The sequence below is a fragment of the Artemia sp. Qi Xiang Cuo genome, chromosome 5, assembly GCF_049724085.1.
Source record: "Artemia sp. Qi Xiang Cuo chromosome 5, ASM4972408v1, whole genome shotgun sequence".
Lineage (NCBI taxonomy): Eukaryota > Metazoa > Arthropoda > Branchiopoda > Anostraca > Artemiidae > Artemia > Artemia sp. Qi Xiang Cuo.
The window spans coordinates 77,366,425-77,390,667 of NC_142798.1; the positions used below are offsets into that span (position 1 = coordinate 77,366,425).

The 24,243-nt window shown below is 24.4% G+C and overlaps 1 protein-coding gene across 1 annotated transcript in view; it reads right to left on the minus strand.

Moving 5' to 3' along the window:
• The window catches only part of Dlg5 (MAGUK family member discs large 5), a 195,504-nt gene that overhangs the window by 134,612 nt on the left and 36,649 nt on the right, over window positions 1-24,243 (minus strand). The window contains exon 5 of the mRNA XM_089089949.1: window positions 21,032-21,272. Within this exon, the coding sequence (XP_088946075.1) occupies window positions 21,032-21,272 (241 nt within the window). The remainder of the gene's footprint in view (window positions 1-21,031; window positions 21,273-24,243) is intronic.

Below are 24,243 nucleotides of genomic sequence, written 5' to 3' on the forward strand. Positions count from 1 at the left end.
TTTTTTTGGAGAAGAGACACTTAAATTAATATTTAAAAAATCCTTAAATTTCTGAATAGTTTATTAAATAATTTCAATATTATTCAAATAGTTTATTTGAATAATATTTTAATTTTGGTTCGTTTTCAGATTGACTTATTGCATAACTTTCTTTCTGCTTTCTCTAATTTTGAAAGTCACTGTTAATTTTTCTTTCAGAGTGATTTTTTTCGGAGAACAGACACTTAAATTAATATTTCAAAAAGATTGAATCATTTGAATATTATTCAAATAGTTTATTTGAATAATATTATAATTTGGTTCGTTTTCAGTTTGACTTATTGTATAACTTTCTTTCTGTTTGCTCTAATTTTGAAAGTCATTCTTCAATTTTCTTTCAGATTTTTTTTTTCGGAGAACAGACACTTAAATTAATATTTCAAAAGATTGAATAATTTGAATATTATGCAAATAGTTTATTTGAATAATATTATAATTTGGTTCATTTTCAGTTTGACTTATTGTATAACTTTCTTTCTGCTTGCTCTAATTTTGAAAGTCATTCTTCATTTTTTCTTTCAGAGTTTTTTTTTCGGAGAAAAGACACTTAAATTGATATTTCAAAAAGATTAAATAATTTGAATATTATTCAAATAGTTTATTTGAATAATATTATAATTTGGTTCATTTTCAGTTTGACTTATTGTATAACTTACTTTCTGCTAGCTCTAATTTTGAAAGTCATTCTTCATTTTTCTTTCAGTTTTTTTTTTGGAGAACAGACACTTAAATTAATATTGAAAAAATCCTTAAATATCTGAATAGTGTATTAAATAATTTCAATATTATTCAAATAGTTTATTTCAATAGTATTTTAACTTTGGTTCGTTTTCAGATTGACTTATTGCATAACTTTATTTCTGCTTTCTCTAATTTTGAAAGTCACTGTTCATTTTTCTTTCAGAGTGATTTTTTTCGGAGAACAGACACTTAAATTAATATTTCAAAAAGATTTAATAATTTGAATATTATTCAAATAGTTTATTTGAATAATATTATAATTTGATTCATTTTCAGTTTGACTTATTGTACAACTTTCTTTCTGTTTGCTCTAATTTTGAAAGTCATTCTTCATTTTTCTTTCAGAGTTTTTTTTTTTCGGAGAACAGACACTTAAATTAGTATTTCAAAATATTGAAAAATTTGAATATTATTCAAATAGTTTATTTGAATAATATTATAATTTGGTTCATTTTCCGATTGACTTATCGCATAACTTTCTTTCTGCTTTCTCTAATTTTGAAAGTCGTTCTTCATTTTTCTTTTAGAATTTTTTTTTCGGAGAATAGACACTTATACTAATATTTCAAAAAGATTGAATAATTTGAATATTATTTAAATAGTTTATTTGAATAACATTATAATTTGGTTCATTTTCAGTTTGACTTATTGTATAACTTTCTTTCTGTGTGCTCTAATGTTGAAAGTCATTCTTCATTTTTCTTTCAGAGGTTTTTTTTTCGGAGAACAGACACTTAAATTAATATTTCAAAAGATTGAATAATTTGAATATTATTCAAATAGTTTATTTGAATAATATTATAATTTGGTTCATTTTCAGATTGACTTATTGTATAACTTTCTTTCTGCTTTTTCTAATTTTGAAAGTCACTGTTCATTTTTCTTTCAGAGTGCTTTTTTTCCGAGAACAGACACTTAAATTAATATTTTAAAAAGATTGAATAATTTGAATATTATTCAAATAGTTTATTTGAATAATATTATAATTTGGTTCATTTTCAGTTTGACTTATTGCATAACTTTCTTTCTGCTTGCTCTAATTTTGAAAGTCATTCTTCATTTTTCTTTCAGTTTTTTTTTTCTGAGAACAGACACTTAAATTGATATTTCAAAAAGATTGAATAATTTGAATATTATTTAAATAGTTTATTTGAATAATATTGTAATTTGGTTCATTTTCAGTTTGACTTATTGTATAACTTTCTTTCCGTTTGCTCTAATTTTGAAAGTCATTCTTCATTTTTCTTTCAGAGTTTTTTTTTCTGAGAACAGACACTTAAATTGATATTTCAAAAAGATTGAATAATTTTAATATTATTAAAATAGTTTATTTGAATAATATTATAATTTGGTTCATTTTCAGATTGACTTATTATATAACTTTCTTTCCGTTTGCTCTAATTTTGAAAGTCATTCTTCATTTTTCTTTCAGAGTTTTTTTTCGGAGAACAGACACTTAAATTAATATTTCAAAAGATTGAATAATTTGAACGTTATTCAAATAGTTTATTTGAATAATATTATAATTTGGTTCATTTTCACATTGACTTATTGCATAACTTTCTTTCTGCTTTCTCTAATTTTGAAAGTCACTCTTCATTTTTCTTAAGAGTGCTTTTGTTCGGAGAACAGACACTTAAATTAATATTTCAAAAAGATTGAATAATTTGAATATTATTCAAATAGTTTATTTGAATAATTTTATAATTTGTTTCATTTTCAGTTTGACTTATTGTAGAACTTTCTATCTGCTTGCTCTAATTTTGAAATTCCTTCTTCATTTTTCTTTCAGAGTTTTTTTTTTTCGGAGAAAAGACACTTAAATTGATATTTCAAAAAGATTGAATAATTTGAATATTATTTAAATAGTTTATTTGAATAATATTATAATTTGGTTCATTTTCAGTTTGACTTATTGTATAACTTTCTTTCTGCTTGCTCTAATTTTGAAAGTCGTTCTTCATTTTTCTTTTAGAGTTTTTTTTTTCGGAGAATAGACACTTATACTAATATTTCAAAAAGATTGAATAATTTGAATATTATTTAAATAGTTTATTTGAATAATATTATAATTTGGTTCATTTTCAGTTTGACTTATTGTATAACTTTCTTTCTGCTAGCTCTAATTTTGAAAGTCATTCTTCTTTTTTCTTTCAGTTTTTTTTTTGGAGAACAGACACTTAAATTAATATTTAAAAAATCCTTAAATATCTGAATAGCTTATTAAATAATTTCAATATTATTCAAATAGTTTATTTGAATAATATTATAATTTGGTTCATTTTCAGTTTGACTTATTGTATAACTTTCTTTCTGCTTGCTCTAATTTTGAAAATCCTTCTTCATTTTTCTTTCAGAGTTTTTTTTTTCGGAGAACAGACACTTAAATTAATATTTCCAAAAGATTGAATAATTTGAATATTATTTAAATAGTTTATTTGAATAATATTATAATTTGTTCATTTTCAGTTTGACTTATTGTTGAACTTTCTTTCGGTTTGCTCTAATTTTGAAAGTCATTCTTCACTTTTCTTTCAGAGGTTTTTTTTTTCGGAGAACAGACACTTAAATTAATATTTCAAAAGATTGAATAATTTGAATATTATTCAAATAGTTTATTTGATTAATATTATAATTTGGTTCATTTTCAGATTGACTTATTGCATAACTTTCTTTCTGCTTTCTCTAATTTTGAAAGTGACTGTTCATTTTTCTTTCAGAGTGCTTTTTTTCGGAGAACAGACACTTAAATTAATATTTCAAAAAGATTGAATAATTTGAATATTATTCAAATAGTTTATTTGAATAACATTATAATTTGGTTCATTTTCAGTTTGACTTATTGTATAACTTTCTTTCTGCTTGCTCTAATTTTGAAAGTCCTTCTTCATTTTTCTTTCAGAGTTTTTTTCGGAGAAAAGACACTTAAATTAATATTTCAAAAAGATTGAATAATTTGAATATTATTTAAATAGTTTATTTGAATAATATTATAATTTGGTTCATTTTCAGTTTGACTTATTGTATAACTTTCTTTCTGCTAGCTCTAATTTTGAAAGTCATTCTTCATTTTTCTTTCAGTTTTTTTTTGGAGAACAGACACTTAAATTACTATTTAAAAAATCCTTAAATATCTGAATAGTTTATTAAATAATTTCAATATTATTCAAATAGTTTATTTGAATAATATTATAATTGGGTTCATTTTCAGTTTGACTTATTGTATTAATTTCTTTCTGCTTGCTCTAATTTTGAAAGTCCTTCTTCATTTTTCTTTGAGAGTTTTTTTTTCGGAGAACAGATACTTAAATTAATATTTCAAAAAGATTGAATAATTTGAATATTATTTAAATAGTTTATATGAATAATATTATAATTTGTTCATTTTCAGTTTGACTTATTGTACAACTTTCTTTCTGTTTGCTCTAATTTTGAAAGTCATTCTTCATTTTTCTTTCAGAGTTTTTTTTTTTCGGAGAACAGACACTTAAATTAGTATTTCAAAATATTGAAAAATTTGAATATTATTCAAATAGTTTATTTGAATAATATTATAATTTGGTTCATTTTCCGATTGACTTATCGCATAACTTTCTTTCTGCTTTCTCTAATTTTGAAAGTCGTTCTTCATTTTTCTTTTAGAGTTTTTTTTTCGGAGAATATACACTTATAATAATTTTTAAAAAATATTTAATAATTTTAATGTTATTTAAATATTTTATTTGAATAACATTATAATTTGGTTCATTTTCAGTTTGACTTATTGTATAACTTCCTTTCTGTTTGCTCTAATTTTGAAAGTCATTCTTCATTTTTCTTTCAGAGGTTTTTTTTCGGAGAACAGACACTTAAATTAATATTTCAAAAGATTGAATAATTTGAATATTATTTAAATAGTTTATTTGAATAATATTATAATTTGGTTCATTTTCAGATTGACTTATTGTATAACTTTCTTTCTGCTTTTTCTAATTTTGAAAGTCACTGTTCAAAACATTTTTTCCGAGAACAGACACTTAAATTAATATTTTAAAAAGATTGAATAATTTGAATATTATTCAAATAGTTTTCAGTTTGACTTATTTCAACTGAAATTTTCAGTTTGACTTATTGTATAACTTTCTTTCCGTTTGCTCTAATTTTGAAAGTCATTCTTCATTTTTCTTTCAGAGTTTTTTTTTCTGAGAACAGACACTTAAATTGATATTTCAAAAAGATTGAATAATTTGAATATTATTCAAATAGTTTATTTGAATAATATTATAATTTGGTTCATTTTCAGATTGACTTATTATATAACTTTCTTTCTGCTTTTTCTAATTTTGAAAGTCACTGTTCATTTTTCTTTCAGAGTGCTTTTTTTCCGAGAACAGACACTTAAATTAATATTTTAAAAAGATTGAATAATTTGAATATTATTACAATAGTTTATTTGAATAATATTATAATTTGGTTCATTTTCAGTTTGACTTATTGCATAACTTTCTTTCTGCTTGCTCTAATTTTGAAAGTCATTCTTCATTTTTCTTTCAGAGTTTTTTTTTTCTGAGAACAGACACTTAAATTGATATTTCAAAAAGATTGAATAATTTGAATATTATTTAAATAGTTTATTTGAATAATATTGTAATTTGGTTCATTTTCAGTTTGACTTATTGTATAACTTTCTTTCCGTTTGCTCTAATTTTGAAAGTCATTCTTCATTTTTCTTTCAGAGTTTTTTTTCGGAGAACGGACACTTAAATTAATATTTCAAAAGATTGAATAATTTGAACGTTATTCAAATAGTTTATTTGAATAATATTATAATTTGGTTCATTTTCACATTGACTTATTGCATAACTTTCTTTCTGATTTCTCTAATTTTGAAAGTCACTCTTCATTTTTCTTTAAGAGTGCTTTTGTTCGGAGAACAGACACTTAAATTAATATTTCAAAAAGATTGAATAATTTGAATATTATTCAAATAGTTTATTTGAATAATTTTATAATTTGTTTCATTTTCAGTTTGACTTATTGTAGAACTTTCTATCTGCTTGCTCTAATTTTGAAATTCCTTCTTCATTTTTCTTTCAGAGTTTTTTTTTCGGAGAACAGACACTTAAATTGATATTTCAAAAAGATTGAATAATTTGAATATTATTTAAATAGTTTATTTGAATAATATTATAATTTGGTTCATTTTCAGTTTGACTTATTGTATAACTTTCTTTCTGCTTGCTCTAATTTTGAAAGTCGTTCTTCATTTTTCTTTTAGAGTTTTTTTTTTCGGAGAATAGACACTTATACTAATATTTCAAAAAGATTGAATAATTTGAATATTATTTAAATAGTTTATTTGAATAATATTATAATTTGGTTCATTTTCAGTTTGACTTATTGTATAACTTTCTTTCTGCTAGCTCTAATTTTGAAAGCCATTCTTCATTTTTCTTTCAGTTTTTTTTTTGGAGAACAGACACTTAAATTAATATTTAAAAAATCCTTAAATATCTGAATAGTTTATTAAATAATTTCAATATTATTCAAATAGTTTATTTGAATAATATTATAATTTGGTTCATTTTCAGTTTGACTTATTGTATAACTTTTTTTCTGCTTGCTCTAATTTTGAAAATCCTTCTTCATTTTTCTTTCAGAGTTTTTTTTTCGGAGAACAGACACTTAAATTAATATTTCAAAAAGATTGAATAATTTGAATATTATTTAAATAGTTTATTTGAATAATATTATAATTTGGTTCATTTTCAGTTTGACTTATTGTATAACTTTCTTTCTGCTTGCTCTAATTTTGAAAATCCTTCTTCATTTTTCTTTCAGAGTTTTTTTTTCGGAGAACAGACACTTAAATTGATATTTCAAAAAGATTGAATAATTTGAATATTATTTAAATAGTTTATTTGAATAATATTGTAATTTGGTTCATTTTCAGTTTGACTTATTGTATAACTTTCTTTCCGTTTGCTCTAATTTTGAAAGTCATTCTTCATTTTTCTTTCAGAGGGTTTTTTTTTCGGAGAACAGACACTTAAATTAATATTTCAAAAGATTGAATAATTTGAATATTATTCAAATACTTTATTTGATTAATATTATAATTTGGTTCATTTTCAGATTGACTTATTGCATAACTTTCTTTCTGCTTTCTCTAATTTTGAAAGTGACTGTTCATTTTTCTTTCAGAGTGCTTTTTTTCGGAGAACACACTTAAATTAATATTTCAAAAAGATTGAATAATTTGAATATTATTCAAATAGTTTATTTTAATAACATTATAATTTGGTTCATTTTCAGTTTGACTTATTGTATAATTTTCTTTCTGTTTGCTCTAATTTTGAAAGTCATTCTTCATTTTTCTTTCAGAGGTTTTTTTTTTTTGGAGAACACACACTTAAATTAATATTTCAAAAGATTGAATAATTTGAATATTATTCAAATAGTTTATTTGAATAATATTATAATTTGGTTCATTTTCAGATTGACTTATTGCATAACTTTCTTTCTGCTTTCTCTAATTTTGAAAGTCACTGTTCATTTTTCTTTCAGAGTGCTTTTTTTCCGAGAACAGACACTTAAACTAATATTTAAAAAAGATTGAATAATTTGAATATTGTTCAAAGTTTATTTGAATAAGATTATAATTTGGTTCATTTTCAGTTTGACTTATTGTATAACTTTCTGTTTGCTCTAATTTTGAAAGTCATTCTTCATTTTCCTTTCAGAGTTTTTTTTCGGATAACAGACACTTAAATTAACATTTCAAAAGATTGAATAATTTGAATATTATTCAAATAGTTTACTTGAATAATATTATAATTTGGTTCATTTTCACATTGACTTATTGCATAACTTTCTTTCTGCTTTCTCTAATTTTGAAAGTCACTGTTCATTTTTCTTTCAGAGCGCTTTTTTTCGGAGAACAGACACTTAAATTAATATTTCAAAAAGATTGAATAATTTGAAAATTATTCGATATTTGAATAATATTATAATTTGGTTCATTTTCAGTTTAACTTATTGTATAACTTTCTTTCTGGTAGCTCTAATTTTGAAAGTCATTCTTCATTTTTCTTTCAGTTTTTTTTTTGAGAACAGACACTTAAATTAATATTTAAAAAATCCTTAAATGTCTGAATAGTTTATTAAATAATTTAAATATTATTCAAATAGTTTATTTGAATAATATTTTAATTTTGGTTCGTTTTCAGATTGACTTATTGCATAACTTTCTTTCTGCTTTGTCTAACTTTGAAAGTCACTGTTCATTTTTCTTTCAGTGATTTTTTTCGGAGAACAGACACTTAAATTAATATTTTAAAGAGATTGAATAATTTGAATATTATTTAAATAGTTTATATGAATAATATTATAATTTGTTCATTTTCAGTTTGACTTATTGTACAACTTTCTTTCTGTTTGCTCTAATTTTGAAAGTCATTCTTCATTTTTCTTTCAGAGTTTTTTTTTTCGGAGAACAGACACTTAAATTAGTATTTCAAAATATTGAAAAATTTGAATATTATTCAAATAGTTTATTTGAATAATATTATAATTTGGTTCATTTTCCGATTGACTTATCGCATAACTTTCTTTCTGCTTTCTCTAATTTTGAAAGTCGTTCTTCATTTTTCTTTTAGAGTTTTTTTTTCGGAGAATAGACACTTATACTAATTTTTCAAAAAGATTGAATAATTTGAATATTATTTAAATAGTTTATTTGAATAACATTATAATTTGGTTCATTTTCAGTTTGACTTATTGTATAACTTCCTTTCTGTTTGCTCTAATTTTGAAAGTCATTCTTCATTTTTCTTTCAGAGGTTTTTTTTTCGGAGAACAGACACTTAAATTAATATTTCAAAAGATTGAATAATTTGAATATTATTTAAATAGTTTATTTGAATAATATTATAATTTGGTTCATTTTCAGATTGACTTATTGTATAACTTTCTTTCTGCTTTTTCTAATTTTGAAAGTCACTGTTCAAAACATTTTTTCCGAGAACAGACACTTAAATTAATATTTTAAAAAGATTGAATAATTTGAATATTATTCAAATAGTTTTCAGTTTGACTTATTTCAACTGAAATTTTCAGTTTGACTTATTGTATAACTTTCTTTCCGTTTGCTCTAATTTTGAAAGTCATTCTTCATTTTTCTTTCAGAGTTTTTTTTTTCTGAGAACAGACACTTAAATTGATATTTCAAAAAGATTGAATAATTTGAATATTATTCAAATAGTTTATTTGAATAATATTATAATTTGGTTCATTTTCAGATTGACTTATTGTATAACTTTCTTTCTGCTTTTTCTAATTTTGAAAGTCACTGTTCATTTTTCTTTCAGAGTGCTTTTTTTCCGAGAACAGACACTTAAATTAATATTTTAAAAAGATTGAATAATTTGAATATTATTACAATAGTTTATTTGAATAATATTATAATTTGGTTCATTTTCAGTTTGACTTATTGCATAACTTTCTTTCTGCTTGCTCTAATTTTGAAAGTCATTCTTCATTTTTCTTTCAGAGTTTTTTTTTTCTGAGAACAGACACTTAAATTGATATTTCAAAAAGATTGAATAATTTGAATATTATTTAAATAGTTTATTTGAATAATATTGTAATTTGGTTCATTTTCAGTTTGACTTATTGTATAACTTTCTTTCCGTTTGCTCTAATTTTGAAAGTCATTCTTCATTTTTCTTTCAGAGTTTTTTTTCGGAGAACGGACACTTAAATTAATATTTCAAAAGATTGAATAATTTGAACGTTATTCAAATAGTTTATTTGAATAATATTATAATTTGGTTCATTTTCACATTGACTTATTGCATAACTTTCTTTCTGATTTCTCTAATTTTGAAAGTCACTCTTCATTTTTCTTTAAGAGTGCTTTTGTTCGGAGAACAGACACTTAAATTAATATTTCAAAAAGATTGAATAATTTGAATATTATTCAAATAGTTTATTTGAATAATTTTATAATTTGTTTCATTTTCAGTTTGACTTATTGTAGAACTTTCTATCTGCTTGCTCTAATTTTGAAATTCCTTCTTCATTTTTCTTTCAGAGTTTTTTTTTCGGAGAACAGACACTTAAATTGATATTTCAAAAAGATTGAATAATGTGGATATTATTTAAATAGTTTATTTGAATAATATTATAATTTGGTTCATTTTCAGTTTGACTTATTGTATAACTTTCTTTCTGCTTGCTCTAATTTTGAAAGTCGTTCTTCATTTTTCTTTTAGAGTTTTTTTTTTCGGAGAATAGACACTTATACTAATATTTCAAAAAGATTGAATAATTTGAATATTATTTAAATAGTTTATTTGAATAATATTATAATTTGGTTCATTTTCAGTTTGACTTATTGTATAACTTTCTTTCTGCTAGCTCTAATTTTGAAAGCCATTCTTCATTTTTCTTTCAGTTTTTTTTTTGGAGAACAGACACTTAAATTAATATTTAAAAAATCCTTAAATATCTGAATAGTTTATTAAATAATTTCAATATTATTCAAATAGTTTATTTGAATAATATTATAATTTGGTTCATTTTCAGTTTGACTTATTGTATAACTTTTTTTCTGCTTGCTCTAATTTTGAAAATCCTTCTTCATTGTTCTTTCAGAGTTTTTTTTTCGGAGAACAGACACTTAAATTAATATTTTAAAAAGATTGAATAATTTGAATATTATTTAAATAGTTTATTTGAATAATATTATAATTTGGTTCATTTTCAGTTTGACTTATTGTATAACTTTCTTTCTGCTTGCTCTAATTTTGAAAATCCTTCTTCATTTTTCTTTCAGAGTTTTTTTTTCGGAGAACAGACACTTAAATTGATATTTCAAAAAGATTGAATAATTTGAATATTATTTAAATAGTTTATTTGAATAATATTGTAATTTGGTTCATTTTCAGTTTGACTTATTGTATAACTTTCTTTCCGTTTGCTCTAATTTTGAAAGTCATTCTTCATTTTTCTTTCAGAGGGTTTTTTTTTCGGAGAACAGACACTTAAATTAATATTTCAAAAGATTGAATAATTTGAATATTATTCAAATACTTTATTTGATTAATATTATAATTTGGTTCATTTTCAGATTGACTTATTGCATAACTTTCTTTCTGCTTTCTCTAATTTTGAAAGTGACTGTTCATTTTTCTTTCAGAGTGCTTTTTTTCGGAGAACACACTTAAATTAATATTTCAAAAAGATTGAATAATTTGAATATTATTCAAATAGTTTATTTGAATAACATTATAATTTGGTTCATTTTCAGTTTGACTTATTGTATAATTTTCTTTCTGTTTGCTCTAATTTTGAAAGTCATTCTTCATTTTTCTTTCAGAGGTTTTTTTTTTGGAGAACACACACTTAAATTAATATTTCAAAAGATTGAATAATTTGAATATTATTCAAATAGTTTATTTGAATAATATTATAATTTGGTTCATTTTCAGATTGACTTATTGCATAACTTTCTTTCTGCTTTCTCTAATTTTGAAAGTCACTGTTCATTTTTCTTTCAGAGTGCTTTTTTTCCGAGAACAGACACTTAAACTAATATTTAAAAAAGATTGAATAATTTGAATATTGTTCAAAGTTTATTTGAATAAGATTATAATTTGGTTCATTTTCAGTTTGACTTATTGTATAACTTTCTGTTTGCTCTAATTTTGAAAGTCATTCTTCATTTTCCTTTCAGAGTTTTTTTTCGGATAACAGACACTTAAATTAATATTTCAAAAGATTGAATAATTTGAATATTATTCAAATAGTTTACTTGAATAATATTATAATTTGGTTCATTTTCACATTGACTTATTGCATAACTTTCTTTCTGCTTTCTCTAATTTTGAAAGTCACTGTTCATTTTTCTTTCAGAGCGCTTTTTTTCGGAGAACAGACACTTAAATTAATATTTCAAAAAGATTGAATAATTTGAAAATTATTCAATATTTGAATAATATTATAATTTGGTTCATTTTCAGTTTAACTTATTGTATAACTTTCTTTCTGGTAGCTCTAATTTTGAAAGTCATTCTTCATTTTTCTTTCAGTTTTTTTTTGAGAACAGACACTTAAATTAATATTTAAAAAATCCTTAAATGTCTGAATAGTTTATTAAATAATTTAAATATTATTCAAATAGTTTATTTGAATAATATTTTAATTTTGGTTCGTTTTCAGATTGACTTATTGCATAACTTTCTTTCTGCTTTCTCTAACTTTGAAAGTCACTGTTCATTTTTCTTTCAGTGATTTTTTTCGGAGAACAGACACTTAAATTAATATTTTAAAGAGATTGAATAATTTGAATATTATTTAAATAGTTTATTTGAATAATATTATAATTTGGTTCATTTTCAGTTTGACTTATTGTATATCTTTCTTTCTGTTTGCTCTAATTTTGAAAGTCATTCTTCATTTTTCTTTCAGAGTTTTTTTTCGGAGAACAGACACTTAAATTAATATTTCAAAAGATTGAATAATTTGAATATTATTCAAATTATTCAATTATTTAATAGTTTATTAAATAATTTCAATATTATTCAAATAGTTTATTTGAATAATATTATAATTTGGTTCATTTTCAGTTTGACTTATTGCATAACTTTCTTTCTGCTTGCTCTAACTTTGAAAGTCATTCTTCATTTTTCTTTCAGAGTTTTTTTTTCGGAGAACAGACACTTAAATTAATATTTCAAAAAAATTGAATAATTTGAATATTATTTAAATAGTTTATTTGAATAATATTATAATTTGGTTCATTTTTAGTTTGACTTATTGTATAACTTTCTTTCTGTTTGCTCTAATTTTGAAAGTCATTCTTCATTTTTCTTTCAAAGGTTTTTTTCCGGAGAACAGACACTTACCGGAGAACAGGTCATTTTCCGATTGACTTATCGCATAACTTTCTTTCTGCTTTCTCTAATTTTGAAAGTCGTTCTTCATTTTTCTTTTAGAGTTTTTTTTTCGGAGAATAGACACTTATACTAATTTTTCAAAAAGATTGAATAATTTGAATATTATTTAAATATTTTATTTGAATAACATTATAATTTGGTTCATTTTCAGTTTGACTTATTGTATAACTTCCTTTCTGTTTGCTCTAATTTTGAAAGTCATTCTTCATTTTTCTTTCAGAGGTTTTTTTTTCGGAGAACAGACACTTAAATTAATATTTCAAAAGATTGAATAATTTGAATATTATTCAAATAGTTTATTTGAATAATATTATAATTTGGTTCATTTTCAGATTGACTTATTGTATAACTTTCTTTCTGCTTTTTCTAATTTTGAAAGTCACTGTTCATTTTTCTTTCAGAGTGCTTTTTTTCCGAGAACAGACACTTAAATTAATATTTTAAAAAGATTGAATAATTTGAATATTATTCAAATAGTTTTCAGTTTGACTTATTTCAACTGAAATTTTCAGTTTGACTTATTGTATAACTTTCTTTCCGTTTGCTCTAATTTTGAAAGTCATTCTTCATTTTTCTTTCAGAGTTTTTTTTTCTGAGAACAGACACTTAAATTGATATTTCAAAAAGATTGAATAATTTGAATATTATTCAAATAGTTTATTTGAATAATATTATAATTTGGTTCATTTTCAGATTGACTTATTGTATAACTTTCTTTCTGCTTTTTCTAATTTTGAAAGTCACTGTTCATTTTTCTTTCAGAGTGCTTTTTTTCCGAGAACAGACACTTAAATTAATATTTTAAAAAGATTGAATAATTTGAATATTATTCAAATAGTTTATTTGAATAATATTATAATTTGGTTCATTTTCAGTTTGACTTATTGCATAACTTTCTTTCTGCTTGCTCTAATTTTGAAAGTCATTCTTCATTTTTCTTTCAGTTTTTTTTTTCTGAGAACAGACACTTAAATTGATATTTCAAAAAGATTGAATAATTTGAATATTATTTAAATAGTTTATTTGAATAATATTGTAATTTGGTTCATTTTCAGTTTGACTTATTGTATAACTTTCTTTCCGTTTGCTCTAATTTTGAAAGTCATACTTCATTTTTCTTTCAGAGTTTTTTTTCGGAGAACGGACACTTAAATTAATATTTCAAAAGATTGAATAATTTGAATATTATTCTAACAGTTTATTTGAATAATATTATAATTTGGTTCATTTTCAGTTTGACTTATTGCATAACTTTCTTTCTGCTTGCTCTAATTTTGAAAGTCATTCTTCATTTTTCTGTCAGAGTGTTTTTTTTCGGACAACAGACACTTAAACTAATATTTCAAAAAGATTGAATAATTTGAATATTATTCAAATAGTTTATTTGAATACTATTATAATTTCTTGCTCTAATTTTGAAAGTCCTTCTTCATTTTTCTTTCAGAGTTTTTTTTCGGAGAACAGACACTTAAATTAATATTTCAAAAAGATTCAATAATTTGAATATCATTCAAATAGTTTAGTTGAATAATATTATAATTTGGTTCATTTTCAGTTTGAATTATTGTATAACTGTCTTTCTGCTTGCTCTAATTTTAAAAGTCATTTTTCATTTGTCTTTCAGTTTTTTTTTCGGAGAACAGACACATAAATTAATATTACAAAAAGAATGAATAATTTGAATATTATTCAAATATTTTATTTGAATAATATTATTATTTGGTTCATTTTCAGTTTGACTTATTGCATAACTTTCTTTCTGCTTGCTCTAATTTTGAAAGTCATTCTTCATTTTTCTTTCAGAGTTTTTTTGTCGGAGAATAGACACTTAAATTAGTATTTCAAAATATTGAAAAATTTGAATATTATTCAAATAGTTTATTTGAATAATATTATAATTTGGTTCATTTTCAGTTTGACTTATTGTATAACTTTCTTTCTGTTTGCTCTAATTTTGAAAGTCATTCTTCATTTTTCTTTCAGTTTTTTTTTGGAGAACAGACACTTAAATTACTATTTAAAAAATCCTTAAATATCTGAATAGTTTATTAAATAATTTCAATATTATTCAAATAGTTTATTTGAATAATATTATAATTGGGTTCATTTTCAGTTTGACTTATTGTATTAATTTCTTTCTGCTTGCTCTAATTTTGAAAGTCCTTCTTCATTTTTCTTTGAGAGTTTTTTTTTCGGAGAACAGATACTTAAATTAATATTTCAAAAAGATTGAATGATTTGAATATTATTTAAATAGTTTATATGAATAATATTATAATTTGTTCATTTTCAGTTTGACTTATTGTACAACTTTCTTTCTGTTTGCTCTAATTTTGAAAGTCATTCTTCATTTTTCTTTCAGAGTTTTTTTTTTTCGGAGAACAGACACTTAAATTAGTATTTCAAAATATTGAAAAATTTGAATATTAGTCAAATAGTTTATTTGAATAATATTATAATTTGGTTCATTTTCCGATTGACTTATCGCATAACTTTCTTTCTGCTTTCTCTAATTTTGAAAGTCGTTCTTCATTTTTCTTTTAGAGTTTTTTTTTTCGGAGAATAGACACTTATACTAATTTTTCAAAAAGATTGAATAATCTGAATATTATTTAAATAGTTTATTTGAATAACATTATAATTTGGTTCATTTTCAGTTTGACTTATTGTATAACTTCCTTTCTGTTTGCTCTAATTTTGAAAGTAATTCTTCATTTTTCTTTCAGAGGTTTTTTTTTTCGGAGAACAGACACTTAAATTAATATTTCAAAAGATTGAATAATTTGAATATTATTCAAATAGTTTATTTGAATAATATTATAATTTGGTTCATTTTCAGATTGACTTATTGTATAACTTTCTTTCTGCTTTTTCTAATTTTGAAAGTCACTGTTCATTTTTCTTTCAGAGTGCTTTTTTTCCGAGAACAGACACTTAAATTAATATTTTAAAAAGATTGAATAATTTGAATATTATTCAAATAGTTTTCAGTTTGACTTATTTCAACTGAAATTTTCAGTTTGACTTATTGTATAACTTTCTTTCCGTTTGCTCTAATTTTGAAAGTCATTCTTCATTTATCTTTCAGAGTTTTTTTTTTCTGAGAACAGACACTTAAATTGATATTTCAAAAAGATTGAATAATTTGAATATTATTCAAATAGTTTATTTGAATAATATTATAATTTGATTCATTTTCAGATTGACTTATTGTATAACTTTCTTTCTGCTTTTTCTAATTTTGAAAGTCACTGTTCATTTTTCTTTCAGAGTGCTTTTTTTCCGAGAACAGACACTTAAATTAATATTTTAAAAAGATTGAATAATTTGAATATTATTCAAATAGTTTATTTGAATAATATTATAATTTGGTTCATTTTCAGTTTGACTTATTGCATAACTTTCTTTCTGCTTGCTCTAATTTTGAAAGTCATTCTTCATTTTTCTTTCAGAGTTTTTTTTTTCTGAGAACAGACACTTAAATTGATATTTCAAAAAGATTGAATAATTTGAATATTCTTTAAATAGTTTATTTGAATAATATTGTAATTTGGTTCATTTTCAGTTTGACTTATTGTATAACTTTCTTTCCGTTTGCTCTAATTTTGAAAGTCATTCTTCATTTTTCTTTCAGAGTTTTTTTTCGGAGAACGGACACTTAAATTAATATTTCAAAAGATTGAATAATTTGAACGTTATTCAAATAGTTTATTTGAATAATATTATAATTTGGTTCATTTTCACATTGACTTATTGCATAACTTTCTTTCTGATTTCTCTAATTTTGAAAGTCACTCTTCATTTTTCTTTAAGAGTGCTTTTGTTCGGAGAACAGACACTTGAATTAATATTTCAAAAAGATTGAATAATTTGAATATTATTCAAATAGTTTATTTGAATAATTTTATAATTTGTTTCATTTTCAGTTTGACTTATTGTAGAACTTTCTATCTGCTTGCTCTAATTTTGAAATTCCTTCTTCATTTTTCTTTCAGAGTTTTTTTTTTCGGAGAACAGACACTTAAATTGATATTTCAAAAAGATTGAATAATTTGAATATTATTTAAATAGTTTATTTGAATAATATTATAATTTGGTTCATTTTCAGTTTGACTTATTGTATAACTTTCTTTCTGCTTGCTCTAATTTTGAAAGTCGTTATTCATTTTTCTTTTAGAGTTTTTTTTTTAGGATAATATAAACTTATAATAATATTTAAAAAATATTTAATAATTTGAATATTATTTAAATAGTTTATTTGAATAATATTATAATTTGGTTCATTTTCAGTTTGACTTATTGTATAACTTTCTTTCTGCTAGCTCTAATTTTGAAAGCCATTCTTCATTTTTCTTTCAGTTTTTTTTTTGGAGAACAGACACTTAAATTAATATTTAAAAAATCCTTAAATATCTGAATAGTTTATTAAATAATTTCAATATTATTCAAATAGTTTATTTGAATAATATTATAATTTGGTTCATTTTCAGTTTGACTTATTGTATAACTTTCTTTCTGCTTGCTCTAATTTTGAAAATCCTTCTTCATTTTTCTTTCAGAGTTTTTTTTTCGGAGAACAGACACTTAAATTAATATTTCAAAAGATTGAATAATTTGAATATTATTTAAATAGTTTATTTGAATAATATTATAATTTGGTTCATTTTCAGTTTGACTTATTGTATAACTTTCTTTCTGCTTGCTCTAATTTTGAAAATCCTTCTTCATTTTTCTTTCAGAGTTTTTTTTTCGGAGAACAGACACTTAAATTAATATTTCAAAAGATTGAATAATTTGAATATTATTCAAATACTTTATTTGATTAATATTATAATTTGGTTCATTTTCAGATTGACTTATTGCATAACTTTCTTTCTGCTTTCTCTAATTTTGAAAGTGACTGTTCATTTTTCTTTCAGAGTGCTTTTTTTCGGAGAACACACTTAAATTAATATTTCAAAAAGATTGAATAATTTGAATATTATTCAAATAGTTTATTTGAATAACATTATAATTTGGTTCATTTTCAGTTTGACTTATTGTATAATTTTCTTTCTGTTTGCTCTAATTTTGAAAGTCATTCTTCATTTTTCTTTCAGAGGTTTTTTTTTTGGAGAACACACACTTAAATTAATATTTCAAAAGATTGAATAATTTGAATATTATTCAAATAGTTTATTTGAATAATATTATAATTTGGTTCATTTTCAGATTGACTTATTGCATAACTTTCTTTCTGCTTTCTCTAATTTTGAAAGTCACTGTTCATTTTTCTTTGAGAGTGCTTTTTTTCCGAGAACAGACACTTAAATTAATATTTAAAAAAGATTGAATAATTTGAATATTGTTCAAAGTTTATTTGAATAAGATTATAATTTGGTTCATTTTCAGTTTGACTTATTGTATAACTTTCTGTTTGCTCTAATTTTGAAAGTCATTCTTCATTTTCCTTTCAGAGTTTTTTTTCGGATAACAGACACTTAAATTAATATTTCAAAAGATTGAATAATTTGAATATTATTCAAATAGTTTACTTGAATAATATTATAATTTGGTTCATTTTCACATTGACTTATTGCATAACTTTCTTTCTGCTTTCTCTAATTTTGAAAGTCACTGTTCATTTTTCTTTCAGAGCGCTTTTTTTCGGAGAACAGACACTTAAATTAATATTTCAAAAAGATTGAATAATTTGAAAATTATTCAATATTTGAATAATATTATAATTTGGTTCATTTTCAGTTTAACTTATTGTATAACTTTCTTTCTGGTAGCTCTAATTTTGAAAGTCATTCTTCATTTTTCTTTCAGTTTTTTTTTTGAGAACAGACACTTAAATTAATATTTAAAAAATACTTAAATGTCTGAATAGTTTATTAAATAATTTAAATATTATTCAAATAGTTTATTTGAATAATATTTTAATTTTGGTTCGTTTTCAGATTGACTTATTGCATAACTTTCTTTCTGCTTTCTCTAACTTTGAAAGTCACTGTTCATTTTTCTTTCAGTGATTTTTTTCGGAGAACAGACACTTAAATTAATATTTTAAAGAGATTGAATAATTTGAATATTATTTAAATAGTTTATTTGAATAATATTATAATTTGGTTCATTTTCAGTTTGACTTATTGTATATCTTTCTTTCTGTTTGCTCTAATTTTGAAAGTCATTCTTCATTTTTCTTTCAGAGTTTTTTTTCGGAGAACAGACACTTAAATTAATATTTCAAAAGATTGAATAATTTGAATATTATTCAAATTATTCAATTATTTAATAGTTTATTAAATAATTTCAATATTATTCAAATAGTTTATTTGAATAATATTATAATTTGGTTCATTTTCAGTTTGACTTATTGCATAACTTTCTTTCTGCTTGCTCTAACTTTGAAAGTCATTCTTCATTTTTCTTTCAGAGTTTTTTTTTCGGAGAACAGACACTTAAATTAATATTTCAAAAAAATTGAATAATTTGAATATTATTTAAATAGTTTATTTGAATAATATTATAATTTGGTTCATTTTTAGTTTGACTTATTGTATAACTTTCTTTCTGTTTGCTCTAATTTTGAAAGTCATTCTTCATTTTTCTTTCAAAGGTTTTTTTCCGGAGAACAGACACTTAAATTAATATTTCAAAAGATTGAATAATTTGAATATTATTCTAACAGTTTATTTGAATAATATTATAATTTGGTTCATTTTCAGTTTGACTTATTGCATAACTTTCTTTCTGCTTGCTCTAATTTTGAAAGTCATTCTTCATTTTTCTGTCAGAGTGTTTTTTTTCGGACAACAGACACTTAAACTAATATTTCAAAAAGATTGAATAATTTGAATATTATACAAATAGTTTATTTGAATACTATTATAATTTCTTGCTCTAATTTTGAAAGTCCTTCTTCATTTTTCTTTCAGAGTTTTTTTTCGGAGAACAGACACTTAAATTAATATTTCAAAAAGATTCAATAATTTGAATATTATTCAAATAGTTTAGTTGAATAATATTATAATTTGGTTCATTTTCAGTTTGAATTATTGTATAACTGTCTTTCTGCTTGCTCTAATTTTAAAAGTCATTTTTCATTTGTCTTTCAGTTTTTTTTTCGGAGAACAGACACATAAATTAATATTACAAAAAGAATGAATAATTTGAATATTATTCAAATATTTTATTTGAATAATATTATTGTTTGGTTCATTTTCAGTTTGACTTATTGCATAACTTTCTTTCTGCTTGCTCTAATTTTGAAAGTCATTCTTCATTTTTCTTTCAGAGTTTTTTTGTCGGAGAATAGACACTTAAATTAATATTTCAAAAAGATTGAATAATTTGAATATTATTCAAATAGTTTATTTGAATAATATTATAATTTGGTTCATTTTCAGTTTGACTTATTGTATAACTTTCTTTCTGTTTGCTCTAATTTTGAAAGTCATTCTTCATTTTTCTTTCAGAGGTTTTTTTTTCGGAGAACAGACACTTAAATTAATATTTCAAAAGATTGAATAATTTGAATATTATTCAAATAGTTTATTTAAATAATATTAGAATTTGATCCATTTTCAGTTTGACTTATTGCATAACTTTCTTTCTGCTTGCTCTAATTTTGAAAGTCATTCTTCATTTTTCTTTCAGAGTTTTTTTTTTCGGAGAACAGACACTTAAATTAATATTTCAAAAGATTGAATAATTTGAATATTATTCAAATAGTTTATTTGAATAATATTATAATTTGTTTCATTTTCAGTTTGACTTATTGTATAACTTTCTTTCTGCTTGCTCTAATTTTGAAAGTCATTCTTCATTTTTCTTTCAGTTTTTTTTTTCGGAGAACAGACACTTAAATTAATATTTCAAAAAGATTGAATAATTTGAATATTATTCAAATAGTTTATTTGAATAATATTATAATTTGGTTCATTTTCAGTATGAATTATTGTATAACTTTCTTTCTACTTGCTCTAATTTTTAAAGTCATTCTTCTTTTTTCTTTCAGAGTTTTTTTTTTCGGAGAACAGACACTTAAATTAATATTTCAAAAAGATTAAATAATTTGAATATTATTCAAATAGTTCCAATATTTAAAAAAGATTGAATAATTTGAATAATATTCAAATAGTTTATTTGAATAATATTATAATTTGGTTCATTTTCAGTTTGACTTATTGTATAACTTTCTTTCTGCTTGCTCTAATTTTGAGAGTCATTCTTCATTTTTCTTTCAGTTTTTTTTTTGAGAACGGATACTTAAATTAACATTTGAAAAACTCTTTAAATATTTCAATAATTTATTAAGAAGCTCTTACCTGCTGATGGAGCCTAAGCTCCGTCAGTTCTTTCCTCTCCTCTTCTCGAGCTTGGCTGATCATCAAGACCTCTTGCTCAAGCCTTCTTTTGCCTGCAAGTATTTCTCCAAACTGGGATCTCAAGTTTAAAGCCTCCTGATTGGTTGCATCTAATTTACTAACAACTGACCTCTGTTGATTTCTATAGTAATCGGCTTCTTTAAGTGCAGCATCACATCTTCTGACTGTGTCAATATGTTGCCTGAATATAAATAGCTGTTATCAAATTTGGGCAGACAATGAAGGGGGCCCATCGGTTAAATAAATTCCCACAAGACATTCATTGATGCCCTATGCGCTACAAATAGCCCAGGAGGAACTAGGTATTTATTATTTTTATTACCCAATTTACGTAGCTAAACCGGGCAATGTTAAGAACAGTCTTCTATTAAGCCACTCTTTCCAGAAAACAAAATACCTGTCTTACCATGTAAAACAATATGTATATATATATATATATATATATATATATATATATATATATATATATATATATATATATATATATATATATATATATATATATATATATATATATATATATATAAGGGCTGAATTCCAGGGGGACTTACCTGGTATAATTGGCACTTTTAATGCTATATAATAGAAATCTCAAAACAAAAATAAGGCAGCATCATTCAGCCAGGAGGGGACTGGCACCCCCTAATGCCCCCCTCCCCTTATGGACGCCCATGTAATATATAGTCTTGACACCAATTGAGATATAAATCTCGAATTGATACCAACCTAACAACTAACCCTGCCCCAGCTCCTACGTGTGCCGTTGTACTAAAAAAGTGTCCTGCAAACCTGACCTCACCTAGTGCTCATAAGGACTTTGTCGAACTTTGTCCTGAGGCCTCAGGTGAAATAACTGAAATTAAAAAATCGGCTTCGGAATGGAAACTTGTTGTTAAGTCAAAGCGTGCAGCAAAAAAAATTGTTGAGAATGCTAAAAAAAAAGTACCTCAGGTATCTCGGTGAGTGTGAAATCCCCACTGGTTATAGGGGTCCTGAAAGGCGTACCGGCCGAATACGCTGAGACTCAAGTCAAATCTCTACACCAAACTGTGTGAAAGCTTCACAGTGCGGAAAGTCCCGAGTGTTCAAGGTCTACTTTGAGTCGAAACAAAACCTGGATCAGTTCTGGAAAGTGTCTGTGAAAGTTCGTTACGAAAAGCTTTCTGCACGAGCATTTGACCTCGCAGTGCTCCAATCAGGCCCTCTGCTCTTGCTGTGGATCCTGCGATTGCACCTCTAACAATGCCTCTCCGTGTTCGGAAAAAATGTTCTGTCTAGAATGTAAAGTTGCCGGCCATACAGTGTAAAGTGTCCCAATAACAACAGTCAACTAGCAAAGCCCACGGTATGATATGGATCTGTCTACTACTACGCAAGCTGGATTTTCGTGGAATATTAATGGTGGACTTTTAGTCAACCTTCCTTTGATGAAAGGTTTGCTTTCGAACTATGACCTATTATGCTTGCAAGAACATTTTTGACGAGTCATAGTTTAGGCGTTCTGAAAATTGACAATAATTTTGCTAGATATCCGGTGAAAATTGTACCCGTCAAGGTGCTGTTTCTTGCCCTCCACTCTTCAATAATGGAGTTCTTGATGCACAGTCAGCTGTTCCCGCATTTCTCGTCTTTGCCGGTCTTAATTTATCTCTCGTATGTTATGCAGGCGACATTCTAAATTGAGCCGCACTATCCAGCGCATTAGCGAGATTTCCGCAACGCTACAATCTGAGTATGCAAAACTAGGTGTTTAGTTCAAAGCTGAAAAGTCCGAAGTTGTATTCTTCAACTGGAAGCAAGCGTCGCCAGGGGATATTCCTCTCTGAAATAGTAGGATTAAGCCAGTAGATAATATCACCTACCTCGGTCTTCCCATTGGTTCGTCAATAATGCACACGCGACAGCTATTAATTGTTCACATTAAACGTACAGTTGTGTTATCATATGCTTCTTTTTTAACGAATAAGTTACGATTCAGCCGCCGTCTAATTCGAAAATTTTCAACTCTGTCCCTCTACCACATTATCTTTACATATCGCCGTTTTGGAAAATGCTCAAAAATCTGACAAGTCAAAAATTCGTTCAGTCTTCTTCCGGTTCACAAAATATCTTTTACGCTTCCCCCCTAAGACCCCCCTACGTTTCCCCCTTACAACCCGTAACTCTTATCTAATTAGAAAATTCAGCATCGCCGACCCTATTATAGCTGTGGAAAAGCAAATTCGTGCTTATAATTCCCGTTTTACGAAGTTGAACCATCCTTGGTCGTCGGTACTGGCCAAGTATTTAAGATGTATTTGTTGTGTTTTTTCTAAGTGTTTGTTTCCGCGCTTAGTGTAATTGCTGCAACTTTAAACTGATTGATGATTTAGTCTCTTTTCGTATGAGTTCAATTTAAGTGACGCAGGTTATTCTCAATCTTGTCGGCAATTTTTCTCTGATAATATATTGTGTATATTACTAATAATTTAACTGTTTATTAATTATCCGTTCTTTTAAGCATATTGTTTAAAGTAAAGAAGTAAAAATTCCATGATTGAATAATTTCCTTGTTTCTGATATTTATGTATATCGGAGTAAATGAATCATTTGTTGAGAGTGATCTGAATTCAAGATCAGTGGACAAAGCGTCATTTAATTCTTTTACCATTTCTTGTCATATTTAGACTAGTGGATATGATTATCTACTGTATATTTTTAATTAGATGATGATTATTTGGGTTGATTTTTTACCAATTGCGGCTTGATGCAACGATGCTCATATTGCTTATGTTTTCTCAGTACTTGAGAGTATAAAAACAAAAACAAGTCAGGCAGGGGCGTCGTTTGGGGGTGGCAAGGGGGGTAGTTGCCCCCCCCCCCAATACTGTGTAGAAAAAATACTATACATCCCATGCCCTTTGACTATCCAGATATGGACCCCTCGTGCCCCCCCCCCAATAAAAATGCTGGAGATTCGCCCCTGATGTCAGATACTTGCAGTGCAGTATATAATTGAGTTTTTCTTTCTCGTCTTTGTAATCTGTTCTAAGAGCTAATTTAGATATTAGCTCCAGCGTCCGTCACTAAGTTTATTATCACTGCTATGTTTATGTATGTTTCTTTTTTTTTTTCGTTTATTGCTGCGTCTTTTACTTTTTTTTGTATGACGG